The 22,863-nt window shown below is 35.9% G+C and overlaps 1 protein-coding gene across 1 annotated transcript in view; it reads right to left on the bottom strand.

Annotated features, from left to right (window-relative positions):
- Positions 1-2,314: 2,314 nt before the first annotated feature.
- RIOK2 (RIO kinase 2) overlaps positions 2,315-22,863 on the bottom strand; it is a 29,393-nt gene continuing 8,844 nt past the window's right edge. Inside the window, exons 5-10 of the mRNA XM_036925763.2 lie at positions 22,307-22,395; positions 20,222-20,413; positions 9,759-9,851; positions 8,475-8,999; positions 6,877-6,973; positions 2,315-3,080 (exon numbers count right to left, since the gene is read on the bottom strand). Coding sequence (XP_036781658.1) covers positions 2,916-3,080; positions 6,877-6,973; positions 8,475-8,999; positions 9,759-9,851; positions 20,222-20,413; positions 22,307-22,395 — 1,161 coding nt within the window. The 3' untranslated portion in view covers positions 2,315-2,915. The remainder of the gene's footprint in view (positions 3,081-6,876; positions 6,974-8,474; positions 9,000-9,758; positions 9,852-20,221; positions 20,414-22,306; positions 22,396-22,863) is intronic.

Raw genomic sequence — 22,863 nt, 5'->3', positions numbered from 1 at the left:
AGGTGTTTTAAAGTTCATTTAAGTGATCACTTCTTTAAAAAAGATGGAAGTACATAATACTGTGATCTACATCTCCCAAAATCTATTTTTGTATTATGAAGCATGCTATTTCTGTAATCAAGCCTACAATAAACTGATTCTAGATGTTATATAAAATGTTAATTTACAATGTTAAAAGAAAAACATACTATCTTGTCTTTGTGAGTGTGGACTTATTTCCATGCTCCTAGTTCTTATACAACAGTGTAATTAATGGCTATTCTGAACATTACCTCTTCCCTAGCCTTATACAGTTGCTTAAGATGGTTCCAGTACTTCATAAAGCAAATCAAGGTCAAACTAAGATATAGCCTGATAGTCTCTAGGGAGATGTTCTAATGAGGGATGAAGGATGATGAAGATGGTGAGCCCTAGCCCACATGGAGTATTGAATCTGTCATGAAATAAACCTACGCATCTGAAGAACTTATCCCACTATCCTGTGGAAGTTGCTAATAAACCTGTAAGGCAGCAGGTTTACCTGCTGAGTACTTTAATTAGGCAACTATATGCTTTGTCATAAAATGGACTGAGTACTTAGCTGAAAGAATTATTACTTTCCAGTTAGTTCCCTTCGAAGATCTTTATGGATTTTGGAGAAAGCTCAAAAATACCCAGCTGTGCACACCAAAGAAGAGACCAATGGCTAACAATACCACAAAGTTAGCACAAGAATAAACTGCATATCTTAGAAGGAAAGCCTATTTAATGGGAACAGCAAGTAGATAATGCAAGGCTACAAGCAAAGCATTTGTGTATCTTGATAAACACAGAATACCAAAAGCGACATAGTTGAAATATCAGAGACCTTGTAAATTGGAAAGATTCTTCTGGAAACTTCCTTTTGGTAACTTTAAATCATTTGAACAATACTTACTAAAATAGAGTATGTATCAGGGCACTGTGCTAGGTCCTTACGGGTGGGTGTTACTTAATCTAATCTTTACAACCCCCAGACAGGCACTTAAATGTGCTCGTTTTACAAATCAAAAAAGTGAAGTTAGAGAGGCTACATAAGTAACCTATGGGCTGGGAAGTGGGAGAACCAGAATTTAAAGCTCTGTCTCAGAAAGTGGTGTTAACAATAAAAATCAACACACAGTTTTACTCTATTAATAGTGGACTTAACTTTTGGTTTTGATAGTTGTTCACTATGGATTTTTTAAAATGTGAGGGTTGTATTTTGTCTGATAGGGCAAAATCTCTTAATTCCTAATTGGTGGCTACTCAAGAACATCTTTAAAAAATAATTGTGATTGGACCCCAAATAATTTATTTTGGTTTGTGCACTTAATTTGTTCTGTAACTCACAGAAAAATCTTAGGCTATTAAGGGTAAGAACTATGCTTATCTACCTTCTAAGTTCCTGAAATAGTAGTAAGATTTTTATACAGTAGGTACTCAAAAGTGGACTGAGTCAACTTTTTTGTAAACCTAAGTAGGATGAAGTTAGTTTCATTCACAATTTACTTTTGATAATCTTAAGAAAACGTATTTCAAAATAAACATTGTATTAAGCTGTTTCAACATTTTTATTAAAATACTTTAATTTAGATTATAAAAAGTGCATACCTGAATTAAAAATTTAAAGACAACTAAAATTCAAAGCTATGTAAATACTTCCAAAATTAGAATAATTTTCAAGGGAATTTGATTTGACATTTTCTTGCATTCATATTATTAAAGTGAATTTAATAGATAATGATTGATCTTGCAAATAGCCAGTAGAATTTTGCAAAGGTGAAAGGGAATCCTGTTATTTCCTCTCATAGGTTATAATCACAGATAAAGTAATTTAAGGACTTCCTGTTTGGTGACTGTGAAGTGACACTGCCATCTAGTGGCCACTTTTTTGCTGATGATGCCCTTTCCTGGCCTACTGGGTGATGCTGAAGAGACTATAGCGTATGATCAGGTATGTACTAAGCACCCATCTTCATCTCACTGGATTATAAAGTCTTTGAGGGAGGAACCATGTCTTACGTATTTTCTTTTCTGCACTCAGTATTTGCTAATAGTAAGTGAAAACATGTCTTGGACCCAGCCAGCTAAGAATATTAGAATTTTTACTCCTCATCCCTTCTAATCTCCTCTGACCTTTAAACTCTTCTACTTCTGCTCAGGCCTGCATAAACACTGGCAACTATAGAAATTGTGGTGGCACTACCTCAAGTTTCCATGACCACATCACCAATTTAAGTAACAGAAAATAAAATTATGGTTCACTGGCTCACCCTTAACACCAGAGACTAAAAGAGTAGATGGCAATGAAATCTTCCAGTGGTTAAATAAAATTTATTTGTTAGCAAAATTTCAGAAAGATAAACAACATTGTAATTATTCTATGGCTACACTTCACTGAATGCCTATAAAATGCTAAGTGCTTTCTGTGCATTGTCTCACATCATCTTCAAAACCCTATAAAGTAGTTATAAATTCAGTTTAAAAAGTAAGAAAACTGAGGTAGAGAAGGAGAGAAAGAGGGAGAGACAAATATGACTTGCTTAAGGCTGTTTTCACTAATTAATAAGTGGAAAAGCTGAGATTTGAAATCAAGCAGCCTGTTTCTGGTAGAGAGTAGAAAACAACAAAGTCAGTGATATTTAGATTAAAACCAATACCCAAAAACTCCTAATAAAAATTATTCTGAAAAATAGATTTTAGCATATTTATTAGTCATCTAATATATTACTTGGAAAATTGGATTGCTTTAGCAGAATTACTATAATTATTCTACAGAAGACATGTACTGAGTAAGTCAAACTTACAGATGACTTTATTTATGTATTTATATATTTGCCTTGACCCAAAACGATTAAAGGTGCTTAAAAAGCAATCATAGTAATTATTGAAAAATATTCAAGATATTAAATATATTACTCTTCCCAAAAGCTAGCTGCTTCTAAGCTTGATTTAATATTTTGCATGTTTTCTCTCCGTTGCTTGGTAAATACATTAGCTTCTCCTTTCTGCAATCGACGTCTGACAACTGACTTCTGTAGTTTTGTTAACTGACGTTTCACCTTCTGTTTCACCAATTCCTAGAAAGATTTCATGGATTAGTATCACTGATAATTAATCACTTGGGTAAGTAAATATTCAATAAAACAAAGATATACATTGCTAATATTTTCTGAATTTCTGTTAAGAGCATGATTTTTAAAATGCCAAAAACAGACAGTACTATATAAAATCCAATAAAACACCAAATTAAATTCCTAACAAAAATATAGGTTACAGCAAAGAGTAGTGTAGTCACATTTCTTAGACTAACAAATCACCATAGTGCCACCTAGTGTCCATCAGGAAAACTAGAAAAAAACAAAACAAATACCCAAGGTAAAAACTGCTTTGTTCCTCTACTTTCTAGGTAAAAGTAGGCACAGCTTTGTAGTGAAAAATTGTGTTTGAAATCATTTGCTACTAGCCAAAATATACTCAGGAGTGCCTGTTTATGCCTTTAGGTCAAGGAATGACCTGATGGCAGCAACACCCATGACAAGTCTTCACAGCTTCTGGGAGATGCAGCAAGGTCTCACCTAGACAGTCTGCCAATGCCACATGACTTACAAGACGAAAAAAGAATTGGAATATTTCATTCACAATAATTTTTTTTTCTCCCCCTCTCAAGACTGTTCTTTAACTATATATAACTCTGCACCATCCAACTGGTCTCCTAAAAAAGAAGATAAAGCATAGCAAGGGTTGAAGCCAAGGGTTTCTTCTTAGTGGGTCCCACCCTATGCTAGGCACAAAGAAGCATTTATGAAAAATCTTTCAAGTTAAAAATTAAAGAATAATAGATTTGAGAGGTGTAAAGGGGTTAGAAGAACTAGTCTACCTAATGCACCATTTCTTGGGTTGTAAATGTGTAACATAAAACTTTGGATCAGATTAGTTAAATGCAGATTTTGCATTATTTTACATACTTAAGTAGACTCTATTCAATTAACAGGCTTTAACAAGGTATCCTTCTTTGTTTTAGTCTAATGATTCTCAAAGGGAGAAAGGTTAGAGAAGGGAGAAACAGATGGGACTGACCCAGTAAGGTGGGAGACTTAGAAGGACCTGGTATCCCAAAGTTTTAGAATGCAAAGCAGCAGGATTAGCTTAAAGTTAGCCTTAAGCTACCCTAGGATGCCAGGCAACGATCATAGATAGCCTCCTCACCCTAGGAAGGAAACCAGAAACCTGAATCACAACAGCATCTTCTTAACTACAAAAAAGATAACAGAGCTTCAGAATTCTGAAGAAACATTATTTCCAAACCACAATTCTAATACTTAAACTCCCAATCAAGTGTGAGAACAGGACAAAAACACATTTTTAGTAATAAGAAGTCCCCCAAAGTTCAAATAACTACTGGAATCTATACTAACAAAGAAGTAAACTAGGTAAGAAAAAGAGATGGAACTAGGAAAGAAGGCCCTCAATAGAGAGGAGATGAAAAGTCCCAGAAGACATCAGTAAAATGTACATATTTAAACTAGAGGAGTTCAGACACAGGCTTCCAGAATGTTTCCAAGAAAAAAAAAAAAATTTCTTTTCTAAATATTCTGCTTGAATTTCCCCTTGGTTGTTCACTTCAATGATAATCAAATCAAGAAGCTGAAGAAAATAAGGGAACAATGGATTACTATGTGTATATCTCCTAATCCAGAACAATTTACAAATCCAGTAAGGTTAATTAATTTTCTTCATGTTAAAAAAAGTGGGAGAAAAATCCCATTAAGTATATATTTTTTAAATGATGAAATGTGAAAATACTTGTGTATTATTTCAGAGAGTACATAAAAAAATTAATAGAAAAGGTCCCAAGTAAAGGTCCCAGAACTACTAAAGATATGTTGATGGTGGCTGCATACATATTTATTAAAAAGCAATATACTTTAATAAATGTTTAGTTATAATTTAATTCTGTTATATATTAGGAAAAATAGGGTTGATAAATGGCAACTCTGCCAAGAAATAAGGACCTATAAAATTATTTCAGGGAGGAAAACAAATCTTACAATTATAATTCCAAAATACACAGAAAATCATTTACCATTGCACAGACAGCAAAACAATTATCAAATTAATGGAGGTAACAAGCTAATTAACCTTTAACTATTAAAGGTTAATAATATAAATAATTGAATCAATCCTTTAGCAAACTAAAATGTGACCTCAAGGAAAATAGTGTGACCATACTTTCATAAAAATGTAGAGTTAAGATGACCAATTTATTTCCAATGATTAGAGGGAGACTTTTTTGATCAAGCTAGACCAATGTTTTTTTCCGCTTAGACAGCAAATTTCTTTTTTTAATGCAATTCATTATAGCCTTGACACCATTTTAAACTTTAAGTTCCTGTTGTTAGAGGTAAGGGAAATGAGATAAAGTGGAGACCTAAGATAGTCAGTGCCATCATCTTTACATATGAAGACAGCATAACTAGAATTCAAGGAAGTAGCAAGAATTAGTAATCTATCTTTATATGCAATTGTCAATTTTATACCAGTGTAATTAGACATAAAGGCTATTATGTTTTGAGTCTGAGGTATCCAAGAAAGGAGGGAAAGTAAATCCCAGTAAGAATAGAGTATCAAAGCCAAGAGCAGTCAGGCAATCATAGAGTGTGAGAAATTCTTAATAAAGAGAGTACTTAAAGGGATATTTTTTCTCTAATATAACTACTAGATGTTTCAAAGATTTGACATATTTAAATTTTATGTTCAGAAAAACAGATGAATTATGAGGCCATCAGAAATGAGGACATAAAATCAATATATTGGTAGAATTTCACTCTTTTATTTTGGTCTGAGAAGCTCTAAATGTTTCTATTATCAAGTAAGTAAAGGTCCCAGAACTACTAAAGGAGTTTGCTATTTTATAAAATAATAGTACTGCTATTTTTAGCTTGTTTTTGGTAATTCTGATTTAATTTTGTAAACATCCGGTATTGTCCACTACAGGACATATATTTTAACTTACTGACAATATACCCGAATATGGAAATGAGAAGTTCACAAAGAAACAAAGTTTTTTCTTTTAAATTCACATTCCACATAATAATTTTATTTACTTCTACCTTATAAACTGATTTTCTTCTTTTGCTCATTTTAAGTAATCACTAAAAAATGGTTTCATTGATATTCAACTTAATACCTTTACATAAAAGGAAAAAACCCAGCACACCAATATGTAATTTTTTCTCTCTCCTTAAGATCTACAAATAAAACAAATGGATTCTTCCTGGATAGCCTGGAAAGAAGGCTGGCAGGCAAAAAAGCTCCTCAGCAGGAGCTAGACTATTTGTGTTTATTATCCTGTCCAGAAAATGTCCCTTATAAAAGTCTCTTGGACACTGCTAACCATCCAACAAAAACTTGTGATAAAACTTTAATTACCCATTTTTCTCTTTCAAATTTTAAAAACAAATTAACTAGTGAATCTGGCACATCTTAATACTTTGTCGCTGTCACTAACTAGGTAATCTTGAGCAAAGTCATGTAAACTATCTGAGCCTCAATTTCGTTGCTGCGAGAATGCAGGGACTAGACCATATGAGATCCCGAGAGTACCCCTTCGATCTGAATTTCTATAATTTTATCCTTTAAGTTCAAGCTAATTTACATGCTACTTTTTTCCTGAAAGCTCTGATTATTCCAGCTAAAAGCAAACCCTCTTTCCTTTATTACTAAATTTGTATTTGTTATAATTTTATATTATTAATGTGTAATCCAAATGGCGGAGGCTGTCTCATTCATAATGTAATCCTCACAGGGCTTTAGCTCAGTAATCTGCCCTCAGTAGTAACCTAATCAACATTTGGAAAAGGAATGAATACTTACTGGAGGAATTGTTGAACAGCTTAAAACACTGCCTGCAGAAGTAACACTCAAAGTTCTTGTTCTGTATTGATTAACATCTTCCACATTTTCTTCATTTCTAAAATTAAAACAAAATCACAATTCATCTAGCTAATTTTTACAATTACATTTGATTAATTTATACAATTTCTTACATGATAATAAAACTTAAAGAAATAAAATACTTCAAAAAGATAATTGTATTTAAAATTTCTGTGAAGGTAAAAAAGTAAAACTACCCACAATTCACTTCATTATATTAACAATTTTCATTTTTCAGCATTCTGATAGTCACTATCAAAATTTCAAAATGTCAGAATGTTTTGGCCATCAAAATTTGTTATCACTTCCCCACAGTTCATGTCTTTCCCATTCCCACTAGTTCTCTCATCTTACTTCACTGAACTGTACCCAAATCTGCCTCTCATAACCTAAATCCTTGGGACACTTTCCTGCTGTCTTCCCAAACAACAGTAGATGTAATCGGAACAAAGACAGTACTCTTTATAGTCTGCTCAACTAAGGCAGAAGACACTGCAAGGATGGAAACTGTTTAATTTGTTTCACATGATGCTCAAAGTTTTAATGGATACAATAACTAAAACTCATTACAGTCTCCTAACAGTCAATATTTTTCAGCAACATTTACCTTTCTTCTCTGAATAAAAATTTTGTCTAACATGTATTCAGAGTTAGGACAAATTTTTCTGTGCTTAGAAGACTATTTAACTTGCATAGATTTTCTTCTGCTACTCAAAATCCTGAGCCACAGCCACTCTTACTTTAATTTTATGTATTTATTATACAAGCAGTAAAGCTGAGTCTGAAAACAGAGTTGTTACGGTGAAAAAAATTCTTGTGCTTTGCATAATAAAATTCTAAAGATAAAGGCAGCCTTAGGATGTAAGCCTGAGCATATATTGAAAAATGACTAATAAATGTACTGGTGATTTAATTTTAATTGTTATCTTACTTACAATTTAAAAATAAACAAAACTATCTCATTAAACTATAGTTGTTTGACTCCGGACTATTCCAAATGTAAATACTGAATTTTAGATCTTTTGCTAATCTGAGGTGGATTCATTAGTATTTGCAGGAAAAAAAATCTTAAAAGAAACAGCAGTATAGTAAATATTATATAATTTTAACTGTACATGAACAAATAAGGACAGAGGCTCAAAGTACCAGAGAATATTCACTGTAAGTAGGTATTTTGTGGAGAAAGAACACTTACTACATGTTTACTGTACTATATATAAGTAAAACATATTAAATATATAATTACAAAAATATATAAACCATCTCAAATTCATCAGTTTATCAAAAGATATGTATTAATTCTTTGAAAGTTATCAGCTTGTATTTTAAGACAGAACTATTTAAAATTGAATCAACAGGCTGTCTAGAATCAGGTCAACTGTAGAGGGTAAAGTGAATTTTTAAACAAAGTTATTATTTGCTTTCACTTTACACATAACAGCTGTCAGAGCATCTGAAAAAAATTCTGATTTACCAAAACTGAAGAAAGTACAGGTCTCCAGATTAAAGCAAAAAAATCAATCAATAGAAATACATACCTGGAAGGTCTGCATTCTTTCTTTAATGATGACAGAGCAATCAGATGAGGGCATTCATCTTCATGCTCTGCAAAGCCCGTGGTGATTCCTCCTAGACCTGTCTTATCATCTTGACTGATGTCACTTTCAGTTTTGTTTTTCTTCCCAGAAAACTCAGTTTCAGAACTGTTTTCAACAACCTGTCCTTTTAGTTCTAAACATTGACTGAATTCAGTCACTTCAAAACTGTGTGCATCAGTATTCTCCTCTGACACACCGTCTTTCTGTATTTGTTCGTGGTCTCCAGATGATCTGCAACAGCAGTCAACTGATTCATTTGCAGAGTTTTGTTCACTCTGATTTTCTGATCTAGAAATCTTTGCTTTTTCTGGCACCTCTTCACTAGAAAATGAGAATTCAGATCCCTCCTCTGTTATTTTAGTATTTTCATCACCTGGACATACTGGATGAAGCAGTTCATCATCTGCTTGCATTTCTTTTGTGTAGCCACTGGCAGAAACCTCTATATCAACAGAGTCCTCTCTCCTAGAAAAAAAGAACATCAAGCATTTGGAGAAAGAGGAAATAATCCAACTGACATGGATATTTATTATTCTGACAATTATGATTCTCAAGTAAGTTTAATAGTTTATATATTTTAAAGATCTTTCTTTGCCTAAAATGTAATACTTCAATTACTTAAGTATACAATTATAAAAGGTACATCCTGGTTGTCATTTAAGAATGACTGTGAAAGACAACAGGTATTAGTAGATAGGTTATACAACTTCAGCTGATTCTGACTTAATAAATGAATTTCCAAAGGGGACTAAAGATTTCTTCTTTTAAGTTATGTCAATCATCCCAAATCAGAAAAACGTATCTTAAGTATATAAAATAAATGAGAAAATTTGGCTTTGGGAATATACATGTAATTATGTTCCATGAATCAATTAAAGATAATGTTCTCAATAATGAGAAACATAAATTCTGACACTTGAATTGATTCCGTACAAATGGGTTAATTCACATAGTATCCCACATTGAATAGAAGTTCTTAAATTTCTAAGAAACTAGGTGTGTTTCCTGCCCAAAATTAGTAACATTGCCTTAATATACCAAAGGCAGGTATTTTCTAGTTTGTAAGTTCATTTACACATTGTACAGCAATGATATTCAACAATGTTTATAATGTGTCAAAGGTCACTACTTGGAAATTTCTTACATGAAAGTGTTAACTTTTACAACTAAATAAATCAGGTATTTAACAGAGTTCCATTATTTTAAGCAATGCAGAATACAAACCTAGTATCTTTAAAGGTTGGATAAAGCTCACTTTCATAACTGAAACGTTTCATGAAGAAATCTCGAATGCATTTAACATCTCTGTCAAAATACCTGCAAAAACAAGAACCCTTTTTGATACAGCTTTTGTTGCTCATCTTTTTCTTTATTATCCAAAGACAATATCCTTATTTGTTGACACTTCAACTCCTTACATAAAAAAAGGAGTTACTTAAAAGAAAAAAAAAATCAACCAGTTGCCAGTGTTTGGGAAACTAAAACTAAAAGCAGAGGAACAAACAAGAAAACTATGGGCTGTCAAAAGCATACAGTTCTTATGGTTGGAAAACTCAGTTTTCCCGTACTGTAGCAGACATGCTAATACACAGAGTATGAATCCCAGAAAAGAAGACTATTGGCCTGCAGTTTGGGAACGAGTTTCCACTTTTCATCTTTAGTCTCCAGTCTGTCTGGTTATACATCCCATCAGCTATACCCAATAGAACCCCTAGTCAACTGGGAAAGCTGAAGATAAAGATAGATTAGTGACACATAAGGGAAAGTTAGGGAACTACTGAATTATGTTCTGTCTATGTACCTTTATTATCCATTAGCTGATCTGCAATAATAGCTAAGAAAGATAAATAATGCTGTAGCTTATAAATAATGATCTGAAGACGTTAATGTGGATGGAGAGTAGAAGGATCTCTTATCCTTCTGAGGAATATATAAATTGATTTTTTTAGGCCACTAAAGTGGAAAGAGTAGATTAAATGCTCTAGAAGGTTTCCAGATAAGGAGAATTAAGAGACAGGGTAACACCGAATTGATTAACTACTTGAATTTTAACTAAATTATTACTTAGAGAAAGATAAAGTTTGCAAACTGGAAAACAATGCAACTGTTCTTTCCTCTTAGGGCACCCTGGGAAAAACCTCAGTAAGTTATTTAAAAATTATCTTTTTATATATGTTTACATCTCACCTACTAGACAATAACTTCTTCAAAAGTAGAGACACATCTCCTAACTTAATCTCTAGTGCTCAGCACAACTCCTTTACCCCAGTACCTGTCCATAAAATTTCAAGTTTAATCACACTGTCTCCCTACAGAATAATGTAGCCTAAACATAGAATATCACCATCTGTCATCCTTGCCTTTTCTAATTCTGGTGATTCCTTGATGTTCCTTCATGGTATTAGTAAGTTACAAATGGTGATTAGTCCTCATCCAAAGATATATTAACCACTCAAGCACCAGGCATTAACCTATTAATACTGTGTTATTAGCTATATTCTTTAAATTTATTTTAAATGAATAAGGATAGACATTTTCTAATAAAAATTGGGAAGAAGGGAGGGGTGGAAGATGGTGGCGTGAGTAGAGCAGCGGAAATCTCCTCCCAAAACAACATATATCTATGAAAATATAACAAAGACAACCCTTCCTAGAATAAAGACCAGAGGACACAGGACAATATCCAGAACACATCCGCACCTGCGAGAACCCAGCGCCTCGCGAAGGGGGTAAGATACAAGCCCCGGCCCCGCGGGAGCCGAGCGCCCCTCCCCCCAGCTCCCCGCGGGAGAAGAGCAGGCAGAGCGGGAGGGAGACGGAGCCCAGGACTGCCGAGCACCCAGCCCCAGCCATCCCGGCCAGAGTGCAGGGCGCTCGATACTAGGAAAACAGGGCAGCAAGAACAGTGAGCGGGCACTGGAGGCTGGGCGACAGAGGACATAAGAAAAGCGCGCGACCATTTTTTTTTGCTTTTTTGCTGTTTTGTTTTGGCGAGCGCTTTTTGGAAGTCTTAAAGGGATAGGGACCCCAATACTAGGGAAACAGGGCAGCAAGACCGGTGAGCAGAGGCCTGAGGCTGGTACCGGAGAATAAAGAAAAACGCACGACCACCTTTTTTTTTTTTTTTTTAATTAAAAACTTTTTTTTTTTTTTAATTAAAAAAATTTTTTTTTTTCCTTTTTTTTTTTTGGGTGGGCGTTGTTTTGTTTTGTTTTGGTGGGTGCTTTTTGGAAGTCTTAAAGGGGCAGGGCGGGACACTTAATCCAGAGGTAGGGATTCCGGGATCTCTGGGCACCCTAACTCCTGGGCTGCAGGGAGCAGGGAGGCCCCTTACGGAGATAAATAGCCTCCCAGCAGCTCCTGCTCCAACGTGACTCCACCACTTTGGAGTAGCTGCCCGAGCCAGGCCACGCCCACAGCAACAGCGGAGATTAACTCCATAGCAGCCGGGCAGGAAGCAGAAACCCTGTCTGCGCGCAGCTGCGCAGCACAAGCCACTAGAGGCCGCTGTTCTCCCAGGAGAGGAGGGCCACAAACCAACAAGAAAGGAAGTCCTTCCAGCCGTCACTCGTCCCAGTTCTGCAGACTATTCCTATCAACATGAAAAGGCAAAGCTACAGGCAGACAAAGATCACAGAGACAACACCAGAGAAGGAGACAGACCTAACCAGTCTCCCTGAAAAAGAATTCAAAATAAGAATCATAAACATGCTGACAGAGATGCAGAGAAATACGCAAGAGAAATGGGATGAAGTCCGGAAGGAGATCACAGATGCCAGAAAGGAGATCGCAGAAATGAAACAAACTCTGGAAGGGTTTATAAGCAGAATGGATAGAATGCAAGAGGCCATTGATGGAATTGAAACCAGAGAACAGGAACGCATAGAAGCTGACATAGAGAGAGACAAAAGGATCTCCAGGAATGAAACAATATTAAGAGAACTGTGTGACCAATCCAAAAGGAACAATATCCGTATTATAGGGGTCCCAGAAGAAGAAGAGAGAGGAAAAGAGATGGAAAGTATCTTAGAAGAAATAATTGCTGAAAACTTCCCCACACTGGGGGAGGAAGTAATCGAACAGACCACGGAAATACACAGAACCCCCAACAGAAAGGATCCAAGAAGGGCAACACCAAGACACATAATAATTAAAATGGCAAAGATCAAGGATAAGGAAAGAGTGTTAAAGGCAGCTAGAGAGAAAAAGGTCACCTATAAAGGGAAACCCATCAGGCTAACGTCAGATTTCTCAACAGAAACCCTACAGGCCAGAAGAGAATGGCATGATATATTTAATACAATGAAACAGAAGGGCCTTGAACCAAGGATACTGTATCCAGCACGACTATCATTCAAATATGACGGTGGGATTAAACAATTCCCAGACAAACAAAAGCTGAGGGAATTTGCTTTCCACAAACCACCTCTACAGAACATCTTAACAGGGACTGCTCTAGATGGGAGCACTCCTAGAAAGAGCACAGCACAAAACACCCAACATATGAAGAATCGAGGAGGAGGAACAAGAAGGGAGAGAAGAAAAGAATCTCCAGACAGTGTATATAACAGCTCAATAAGCGAGCTAAGTTAGGCAGTAAGATACTAAAGAGGCTAACCTTGAACCTTTGGTAACCACGAATTTAAAGCCTGCAATGGCAATAAGTACATATCTTTCAATAGTCACCCTAAATGTTAATGGGTTGAATGCACCAATCAAAAGACACAGAGTAACAGAATGGATAAAAAAGCAAGACCCATCTATATGCTGCTTACAAGAAACTCACCTCAAACCCAAAGACATGTACAGACTAAAAGTCAAGGGATGGAAAAACATATTTCAAGCAAACAACAGTGAGAAGAAAGCAGGGGTTGCAGTACTAATATCAGACAAAATAGACTTCAAAACAAAGAAAGTAACAAGACATAAAGAAGGACACTACATAATGATAAAGGGCTCAGTCAAACAAGAGGATATAACCATTCTAAATATATATGTACCCAACACAGGAGCACCAGCATATGTGAAACAAATACTAACAGAACTAAAGGGGGATATAGACTGCAATGCATTCATTCTAGGAGACTTCAACACACCACTCACCCCAAAGGATAGATCCACTGGGCAGAAAATAAGTAAGGACACGGAAGCACTGAACAACACAGTAGAGCAGATGGACCTAATAGACATCTATAGAACTCTACATCCAAAAGCAGCAGGATATACATTCTTCTCAAGTGCACATGGAACATTCTCCAGAATAGACCACATACTAGGCCACAAAAAGAGCCTAAGAAAATTCCAAAAGATTGAAATCCTACCAACCAACTTTTCAGACCACAAAGGCATAAAACTAGAAATAAACTGTACAAAGAAAGCAAAGAGGCTCACAAACACATGGAGGCTTAACAACACGCTCCTAAATAATCAATGGATCAATGACCAAATCAAAATGGAGATCCAGCAATATATGGAAACAAATGACAACAACACTAAGCCCCAACTTCTGTGGGACACAGCAAAAGCAGTCTTAAGAGGAAAGTATATAGCAATCCAAGCATATTTAAAAAAGGAAGAGCAATCCCAAATGAATGGTCTAATGTCACAATTATCGAAATTGGAAAAAGAAGAACAGATGAGGCCTAAGGTCAGCAGAAGGAGGGACATAATAAAGATCAGAGAAGAAATAAATAAAATTGAGAAGAATAAAACAATAGCAAAAATCAATGAAACCAAGAGCTGGTTCTTCGAGAAAATAAACAAAATAGATAAGCCTCTAGCCAGACTTATTAAGAAGAAAAGAGAGTCAACACAAATCAACAGTATCAGAAACGAGAAAGGAAAAATCACGACGGACCCCACGGAAATGCAAAGAATTATTGGAGACTACTATGAAAACCTATATGCTAACAAGCTGGGAAACCTAGGAGAAATGGACAACTTCCTAGAAAAATACAACCTTCCAAGATTGACCCAGGAAGAAACAGAAAATCTAAACAGACCAATTACCAGCAACGAAATTGAAGCGGTAATCAAAAAACTACCAAAGAACAAAACCCCCGGGCCAGATGGATTTACCTCGGAATTTTATCAGACATACAGGGAAGACATAATACCCATTCTCCTTAAAGTTTTCCAAAAAATAGAGGAGGAGGGGATACTCCCAAACTCATTCTATGAAGCTAACATCACCCTAATACCAATACCAGGCAAAGACCCCACCAAAAAAGAAAACTACAGACCAATATCCCTGATGAACGTAGATGCAAAAATACTCAACAAAATATTAGCAAACCGAATTCAAAAATACATCAAAAGGATCATACACCATGACCAAGTGGGATTCATCCCAGGGATGCACGGATGGTACAACATTCGAAAGTCCATCAACATCATCCACCACATCAACAAAAAGAAAGAGAAAAACCACATGATCATCTCCATAGATGCTGAAAAAGCATTTGACAAAGTTCAACATCCATTCATGTTAAAAACTCTCAGCAAAATGGGAATAGAGGGCAAGTACCTCAACATAATAAAGGCCATCTATGATAAACTCACAGCCAACATTATATTGAACAGCGAGAAGCTGAAAGCATTTCCTCTGAGATCGGGAACTAGACAGGGATGCCCACCCTCTCCACTGTTATTTAACATAGTACTGGAGGTCCTAGCCACGGCAATCAGACAAAATAAAGAAATACAAGGAATCCAGATTGGTAAAAAAGAAGTTAAACTGTCACTATTTGCAGATGACATGATACTGTACATAAAAAACCCTAAAGACTCCACCCCAAAACTACTAGAACTGATATCGGAATACAGCAAAGTTGCAGGATACAAAATCAACACACAGAAATCTGTGGCTTTCCTATATACTAACAATGAACCAACAGAAAGAGAAATCAGGAAAACAACTCCATTCACAATTGCATCAAAAAAAATAAAATACCTAGGAATAAACCTAACCAAAGAAGTGAAAGACTTATACTCTGAAAACTACAAGTCACTCTTAAGAGAAATTAAAGGGGACACTAACAGATGGAAACTCATCCCATGCTCGTGGCTAGGAAGAATTAATATCGTTAAAATGGCCATCCTGCCCAAAGCAATATACAGATTTGATGCAATCCCTATGAAACTACCAGCAACATTCTTCAATGAACTGGAACAAATAATTCAAAAATTCATATGGAAACACCAAAGACCCCGAATAGCCAAAGCAATCCTGAGAAAGAAGAATAAAGTAGGGGGGATCTCACTCCCCAACTTCAAGCTCTACTATAAAGCCATAGTAATCAAGACAATTTGGTACTGGCACAAGAGCAGAGCCACAGACCAATGGAACAGACTAGAGAATCCAGACATTAACCCAGACATATATGGTCAATTAATATTTGATAAAGGAGCCATGGACATACAATGGCGAAATGACAGACTCTTCAACAGGTGGTGCTGGCAAAACTGGACAGCTACATGTAGGAGAATGAAACTGGACCATTGTCTAACCCCATATACAAAAGTAAACTCAAAATGGATCAAAGACCTGAATGTAAGCCATGAAACCATTAAACTCTTGGAAGAAAACATAGGCAAAAACCTCTTAGACATAAACATGAGTGACCTCTTCTTGAACATATCTCCCCGGGCAAGGAAAACAACAGCAAAAATGAGTAAGTGGGACTATATTAAGCTGAAAAGCTTCTGTACAGCAAAAGACACCATCAATAGAACAAGAAGGATCCCTACAGTATGGGAGAATATATTTGAAAATGACACATCCGATAAAGGCTTGACGTCCAGAATATATAAGGAGCTCTCACGCCTCAACAAACAAAAAACAAATAACCCAATTAAAAAATGGGCAGAGGAACTGAACAAACAGTTCTCCAAAAAAGAAATACAGATGGCCAACAGACACATGAAAAGATGCTCCACATCGCTAATTATCAGAGAAATGCAAATTAAAACTACAATGAGGTATCACCTCACACCAGTAAGGATGGCTGCCATCCAAAAGACAAACAACAACAAATGTTGGCGAGGCTGTGGAGAAAGGGGAACCCTCCTACACTGCTGGTGGGAATGTAAGTTAGTTCAACCATTGTGGAAAGCAGTATGGAGGTACATCAAAATGCTCAAAACAGACTTACCATTTGACCCAGGAATTCCACTCCTAGGAATTTACCCTAAGAATGCAGCAATCAAGTTTGAGAAAGACAGATGCACCCCTATGTTTATTGCAGCACTATTTACAATAGCCAAGAATTGGAAGCAACCTAAATGTCCATCAATAGATGAATGGATAAAGAAGATGTGGTACATATACACAATGGAATACTACTCAGCCATAAGAAAAGGGCAAATCCAATCATTTGCAGCAACATGGATGGAGCTGGAGGGTATTATGCTCAGTGAAACAAGCCAAGCGGAGAAAGAGAAATACCAAATGATTTCACTTATCTGTGGAATATAAGAACAAAGGAAAAACTGAAGGAACAAAACAGCAGCAGAATCACAGAACTCAAGAATGGACTAACAGGTACCAAAGGGAAAGGGACTGGGGAGGATGGGTGGGTAGGGAGGGATAAGGGGGGGAGAAGTAAGGGGGTATTAAGATTAACATGCATGGGGGGGTAGGAGAAAAGGGAGGGCTGTACAACACAGAGAAGGCAAGTAGTGATTCTACAACATTTTGCTATGCTGATGGACAGTGACTGTAAAGGGGTTTATAGGGGAGACCTGGTATAGGGGAGAGCCTAGTAAACATAATATTCGTCATGTAAGTGTAGATTAGTGATACCAAAAACAAAGCAAAAAAAAAAAAAAAAAGGGCAGTTCCTGTGTGGTAACCTCCAACGAGTTCTACACAAGGGTATAAAGGGCATAGAAAAGTCTAGGCAAAGGGTCTGTTTGTGTTTATACAGAGGATCAAAGCCTAATTGGGCTACCCCGAAAATGAACTAAGATACGATATGAAAAAGAACTTCCAACATCTGCACTCTCTGGAAGACTCATGCCAGAAGATGATCATCAAAAAACCCCAACAAAGATCCACGCACTGCTACAGCTGTAGATGCACTCATCCCACCGGTTCCTGGACTTGCCATGGGAATGAGGAAGGAGATATCTAAGCTGGCCTGTGCATACAGTAAAACAACAAATTTGACTGGATCTATATATACCGTTGGAACTCAACCAAGAATTTGGAGAAGTGCAAATTGTAGCGCTCCAATGTCTTACAACTACAGACTATTTACTGTTAAAAGAACATATGGGATGTGAACAGTCCCCAGGAATGGGTTGTTTTAATTTGTCTGATTTCTCTCAGACTGTTCAAGTTCAGTTGGACAATATCCACCATATCATAGATAAGTTTTCACAAATGCCTAAGGTGCCTAACTGGTTTTCTTGGTTTCACTGGAGATGGCTGGTAATTACAGATATGCTTTGGTTATGTAACTATACTCCTATTATGTTAATGTGTGTGCGCAATTTAAGTAGTAGTTTAAAACCTATACATGCTGAAGTTACTCTACAAGAAGATATGTCAAAGAAATAATCAATCTTCCCATGTTTTCTTCCGCCTGCTACTTCTATAGCTTTTCTTCTTCCTTCCTAATTACAACCCTTAAATAGAATTCGTGCCTCATATCAAATTTACCGAGTATCATAAATCTTCCAAGTGGTAAAGATACCTCAAGACAAATGCTGGGCATAGAAGCCACAGGGCATAAATATGCAAAGAAGTAAAAAGCTAACCTTTTCAAACAATAAGGCTTCCCTCTCACTTACCAACTTTACATCTCCCTGTATGGCCCCGGAAGATGACTGGTTAGCCAGAGACGGGTAAGATTCCTCAAGGGAGGAACAACCTAAGACAGGCACAGTCGCAGGGGGGCCATCAGGTGAGAAATTGGGGATCAACAGAGGTGAGGCTTAGAACCTCACCCCCCCTGTTCTGAGAGAAATCTTCTGCATACGTGGATGTTTTATTGCCCTTGTCTAGCTTGGATGAACACATAGTCTACAGGCACACACCTGATCATCTACATTTGCTCTCTTATAACACTAAACTATGTTTTCTACCTTTATCTTGTATCTACCTAACACTTCAGCATTTTATTAAAAATAATAATAATAAAGAGAGAAATGTGGTATCCACATATAAATCAAGTATAAAAACCAAATGAGTATTCATATTTGAACTGACTGTTTAGAGTTCATAATGCATGAGCAAAACCGAAAGTTTCTGTGATGACTGCCCTTGTACTGTTCACTATGTAACTTATTCATTATGTAAGAATTTGTTCTCCATGTAAGAACGTGTTTGTTATGCCTCAGAAGATTGGAGACTGACGAAAATTAGGCTTGGGGTGGATTAATGATTGTGCATTGAGCATTGACTCCCCTATACAGAATTTTATTGTCGTTAACAACCATTTGATCAATAAATATGAGAGATGCCCTCACAAAAAAAAAAAAAAAAAAAGGACAGACTTCCAATGGTAAAATAAGTAAGTAACCAGGATGTAATGTATAGCATAAGGAATATAGTCAATATAGTCAAGATATTGTAACAGCTTGGTAGGGTGATAGCTGGAACCTAGAATTATGTATATAAATGTTCTACCACTGTGTTGTACACTTGAAACTAATGTAATGTAATACTGTGTGTCAACTACCCTTCAATAAAAAATAATTATTATAAAAAAAAAAAAATTGGGAAGAAGAGCTTCACTGAACACAAACTGGTTCAAACCTCAACTTTTAACAATGAATATACTTCACTATGTAAGTGATAGCAGCTGCTATCTTTGGGATAAATCAGTTTCTCATATTATAACTTGGAACAGGAGGAGAAAACAAAATAACCTTAATTTGATTATGCTCAATTGCATCATGGAATACAAATGAGTAAAGGAAAATATTCTGTCATATTTCACCACTTGGCTGGTTTAAATGGTAAAGTAATGTGAGGAATATATAAATTGATTCTGCCCTGTGTCAGGAATTAGGCTTTATATGAATTCTTTTCTAGTAATAAAATAAAAGCTAAAAATGACACAGAAGATATTACTGCCCTGGCAACTGAGTCCAGTCCAAAACACAATTTTTATTAAGGCCATCAAGATTACTGAATTATGCTTAGTGAAGTCCTTTTGGAGGCAACCATGTAGCAGAAAGATAAGGGGAAAGGCAGAGAATGGCCTTCTAAAGTTTCCTTTTCTATGTCCCTACTTGTTCCGAACGGGCTTTTGTTTTAAAAATTGGGCTTCCACCTAAAAATCTGTCTGAAATAAGGGGTGCACAGCTAAGAAAGTCTGACTTTTTAAAGTCGGTCACAGATTGTAAGAGTAATTAAAATTCTTTTGATGGTTTATAAAAGCAGGCAGTTTCTTCAGATTTCTAGTACACAGCATAAACTTAATGAATAGGTTTTAAAAATTGGATCAAAGTACATTTTTTTCTCTCTTTAAAATACTGAGGAATAAGAATGATTCTCTGAGGGGAAAATTCCTAGTAATTCCATATGCTTTAATAAAAAGGAAATTTTTGGACCATTAATACCAGTAGCTTCAAACCAGTTATTGACCCAAACAGTATCAAAATTGAAAAATAATGACTAAAAAATGATTGCATCCTACATAAACACACCCACATCCACAATCAATTTCGGCATATACCATTCAGCATTGGGATGAGAAGTTGAAACCATTTGTGGAAAATCAATCATGGTGATATGGTCATCTTCATCCAGAATGAGATTGAATTCATTGAAATCCCCATGAATCAGTCCATGATTTGCAAGTTTGACAATTAGTTCCATAGCTTCATTGTATACTGATGCAGGATCTTCAACATCCTGTATCTGATATCTGAAAAGTATTTTAGGTATGAAAATGAAAATTTTTAAGTGCTTTAAAGTTATTTGTACTCACTGATTTTAATGAAGTGTGTTAGTGTGTATATAAATATTATTCCCATTTCCTGACTCCCTAGAAGTTTTCTCTTTATTCCCATCAGCATACAGTCATGATATAATAGCTCTCATCTAAAAAAAAAGAGGCACATCCTGTTTCAATTCTGTTATTGTCTTTCTACTAACATATCCTTTCTTTGATCTTTACAGAAAACTCCTCTAACACGAGCTTTTTCCAATTTGTTCCCTCCCAGTCTAATGAACCCATTTGAAACAGGCTCTCATACACCTTGTTCCATTGAAACAGGTCTTATCAAGACTACCACTGACTTCCATTTTGCTAAATCCAGTGGTTAATTCTTGGTCTTCATCTTATCTGGTCTGTCAGTTAACCTCTTCTTTCTTCTTGAGACACTTCCTTCCCTTGACTCTTGGTACACCAACTCTTCAGGCTGTCCTCTTTCTTCACTGATCAATCATCAGTCTATTCTGCTAGTTTTTTTAATCTTTTCCCTGACTTTTCTCATCTAGGTTAATGGCTTTAAACACTTCAATCTAGACTTCCTTGGAACTCCTAGGCATCTCAAATTTACTATGTCCTAAACTGAATCTCTGATTCTGCTCCACCCTCTAATTCCAAACTGCTCTTCATGCAGTCTCTCCCATTTCTATAAATGGCACCTTCATCTCTCCAACTAATTCATTATTCAGGCCTCAAACCTTGCTGCTATTCATGGCTCATGTGCTCTTCATACAGTCAATTCAAAACAAATCATACTGGGTTTACCGGCAAAACATATCCAGAATCTGACCACTTTTCATCACCTTAACACCTACCACTCTAAGCTACCATCATCTTTTGCCTGAATTATTACAATAATGTCCTGATTTATCTTCCTCATTCTGTCCTTGTCTCCTTTCAGTCTATCCTCAATATAGCAGCCAGAGTGATCCTTTTAAAACATTAGTGAGATCATGCCTCCTCTCAGTTCAAAATCCTCCAATGGCTTCACATTTTAATCAAAATAAAAAAGTCCTTGTGCTAACTACTGCTACAATGGCAATTGCATTATATATATATCTCAAATCAAAGATTGTATACCTTAAATTTATACAATGTTATATGTCAAATATATTTCAATTAAAATTATTAAAAAGTATTTGCAATAGTCTACAAACCCTAAATAATTTGGTCCCCTCCTGCCTCCCTGATCTCATCACTTGCAATTTCTCCCCTTACTCAGGTCAGCTCCAGCCATACTAGCCTCCTCACTGTTCTCTGAACATGCTGGCATTCTCCTATCTCAGGACTTATGCACTTGCTGTTTCCTTCTCCTAGAATGTTCTCTTAGACATCTGCGTGGTTTCCCTTCTCACTTCTTTCAGACTTCTGCTCAAAAATCACTTCATCAACGAGATCTTTTCTGACCACACCATGTAAAACAGCAGCCTCCTACACCCACCTCAGTACTTCCTGTCCCCATTAGCCTGCTTCATTTTATCCATAGCATTTTCTACCATCTGATATATAGTTCCTTGTTTAGCTATTTATTGTATGTTCCCTTCCATCAAAATATAAGCTCTATGAAGACAGGGGTTCTGTTTTGTTTACTGCTGGGCCTAAAACACTGCTTGGCATAGACTGTTAATAAATATTTGTTGAATGAATCACAGAATTACAAAATCCATACCATTAAAATGAAACTGAATTTTCAACTTGCCTTTGAGCCTACTGCTTTAATTTCTAATTTACAGAAGCAATAGTCCATTTAATTAAAAACATTCATTTTTAAAAATTGAAACTTACATTTATTTATTAGGACCCATGGTTTCAATAATAAATACTTACAGAGGATAGCCATTTATGAGTTCCATCACCACTGCATGGCGATTATAATCAATTGGCTTTGGAACTGGAAATTTCCTCTCATACAATGCCTAAAATAGCAAAACAAGCATAAACTAATGGAAAGGTCATTACTTTTCAGGAAACAATAAAAGTAACTAGAAGAAAAACATACAAGCCTTTACAAAATTACAGCTGCCATGATTATATATGGCTTATTCACAGCCTAGAATGAGTTGTACGTTAAGAACAAAATTTGAAACCAGTTTACTTCATTTTTTCACTGAACATTTACTACATATCATACACTACTCAAGGGATAAAAAAATGAGTGCAGAAAATGTCTCTGTCCTCAGGAAGCTTAAGAGTCTCTTAGGCTCTATCCTCTTCTATTTTTTTAAGTTTCTGCCACTTACAGGAATGTTTAAAAAATTAAAATGAAAATAAATTGTGATTTAGGGAGTATTCTGTCTTCCAGATTATTAGGAAATTAAATACTCCAACAGATTAGTCATTTTAGTGTACAGAGCATGATCTTTTTCTTCAGACTACAGTATACA

The sequence above is a fragment of the Manis pentadactyla genome, chromosome 2 (genome assembly GCF_030020395.1).
Source record: "Manis pentadactyla isolate mManPen7 chromosome 2, mManPen7.hap1, whole genome shotgun sequence".
Classification (NCBI taxonomy): Eukaryota; Metazoa; Chordata; class Mammalia; order Pholidota; family Manidae; genus Manis; species Manis pentadactyla.
This window is presented reverse-complemented; position numbering and strand designations above follow the sequence as displayed.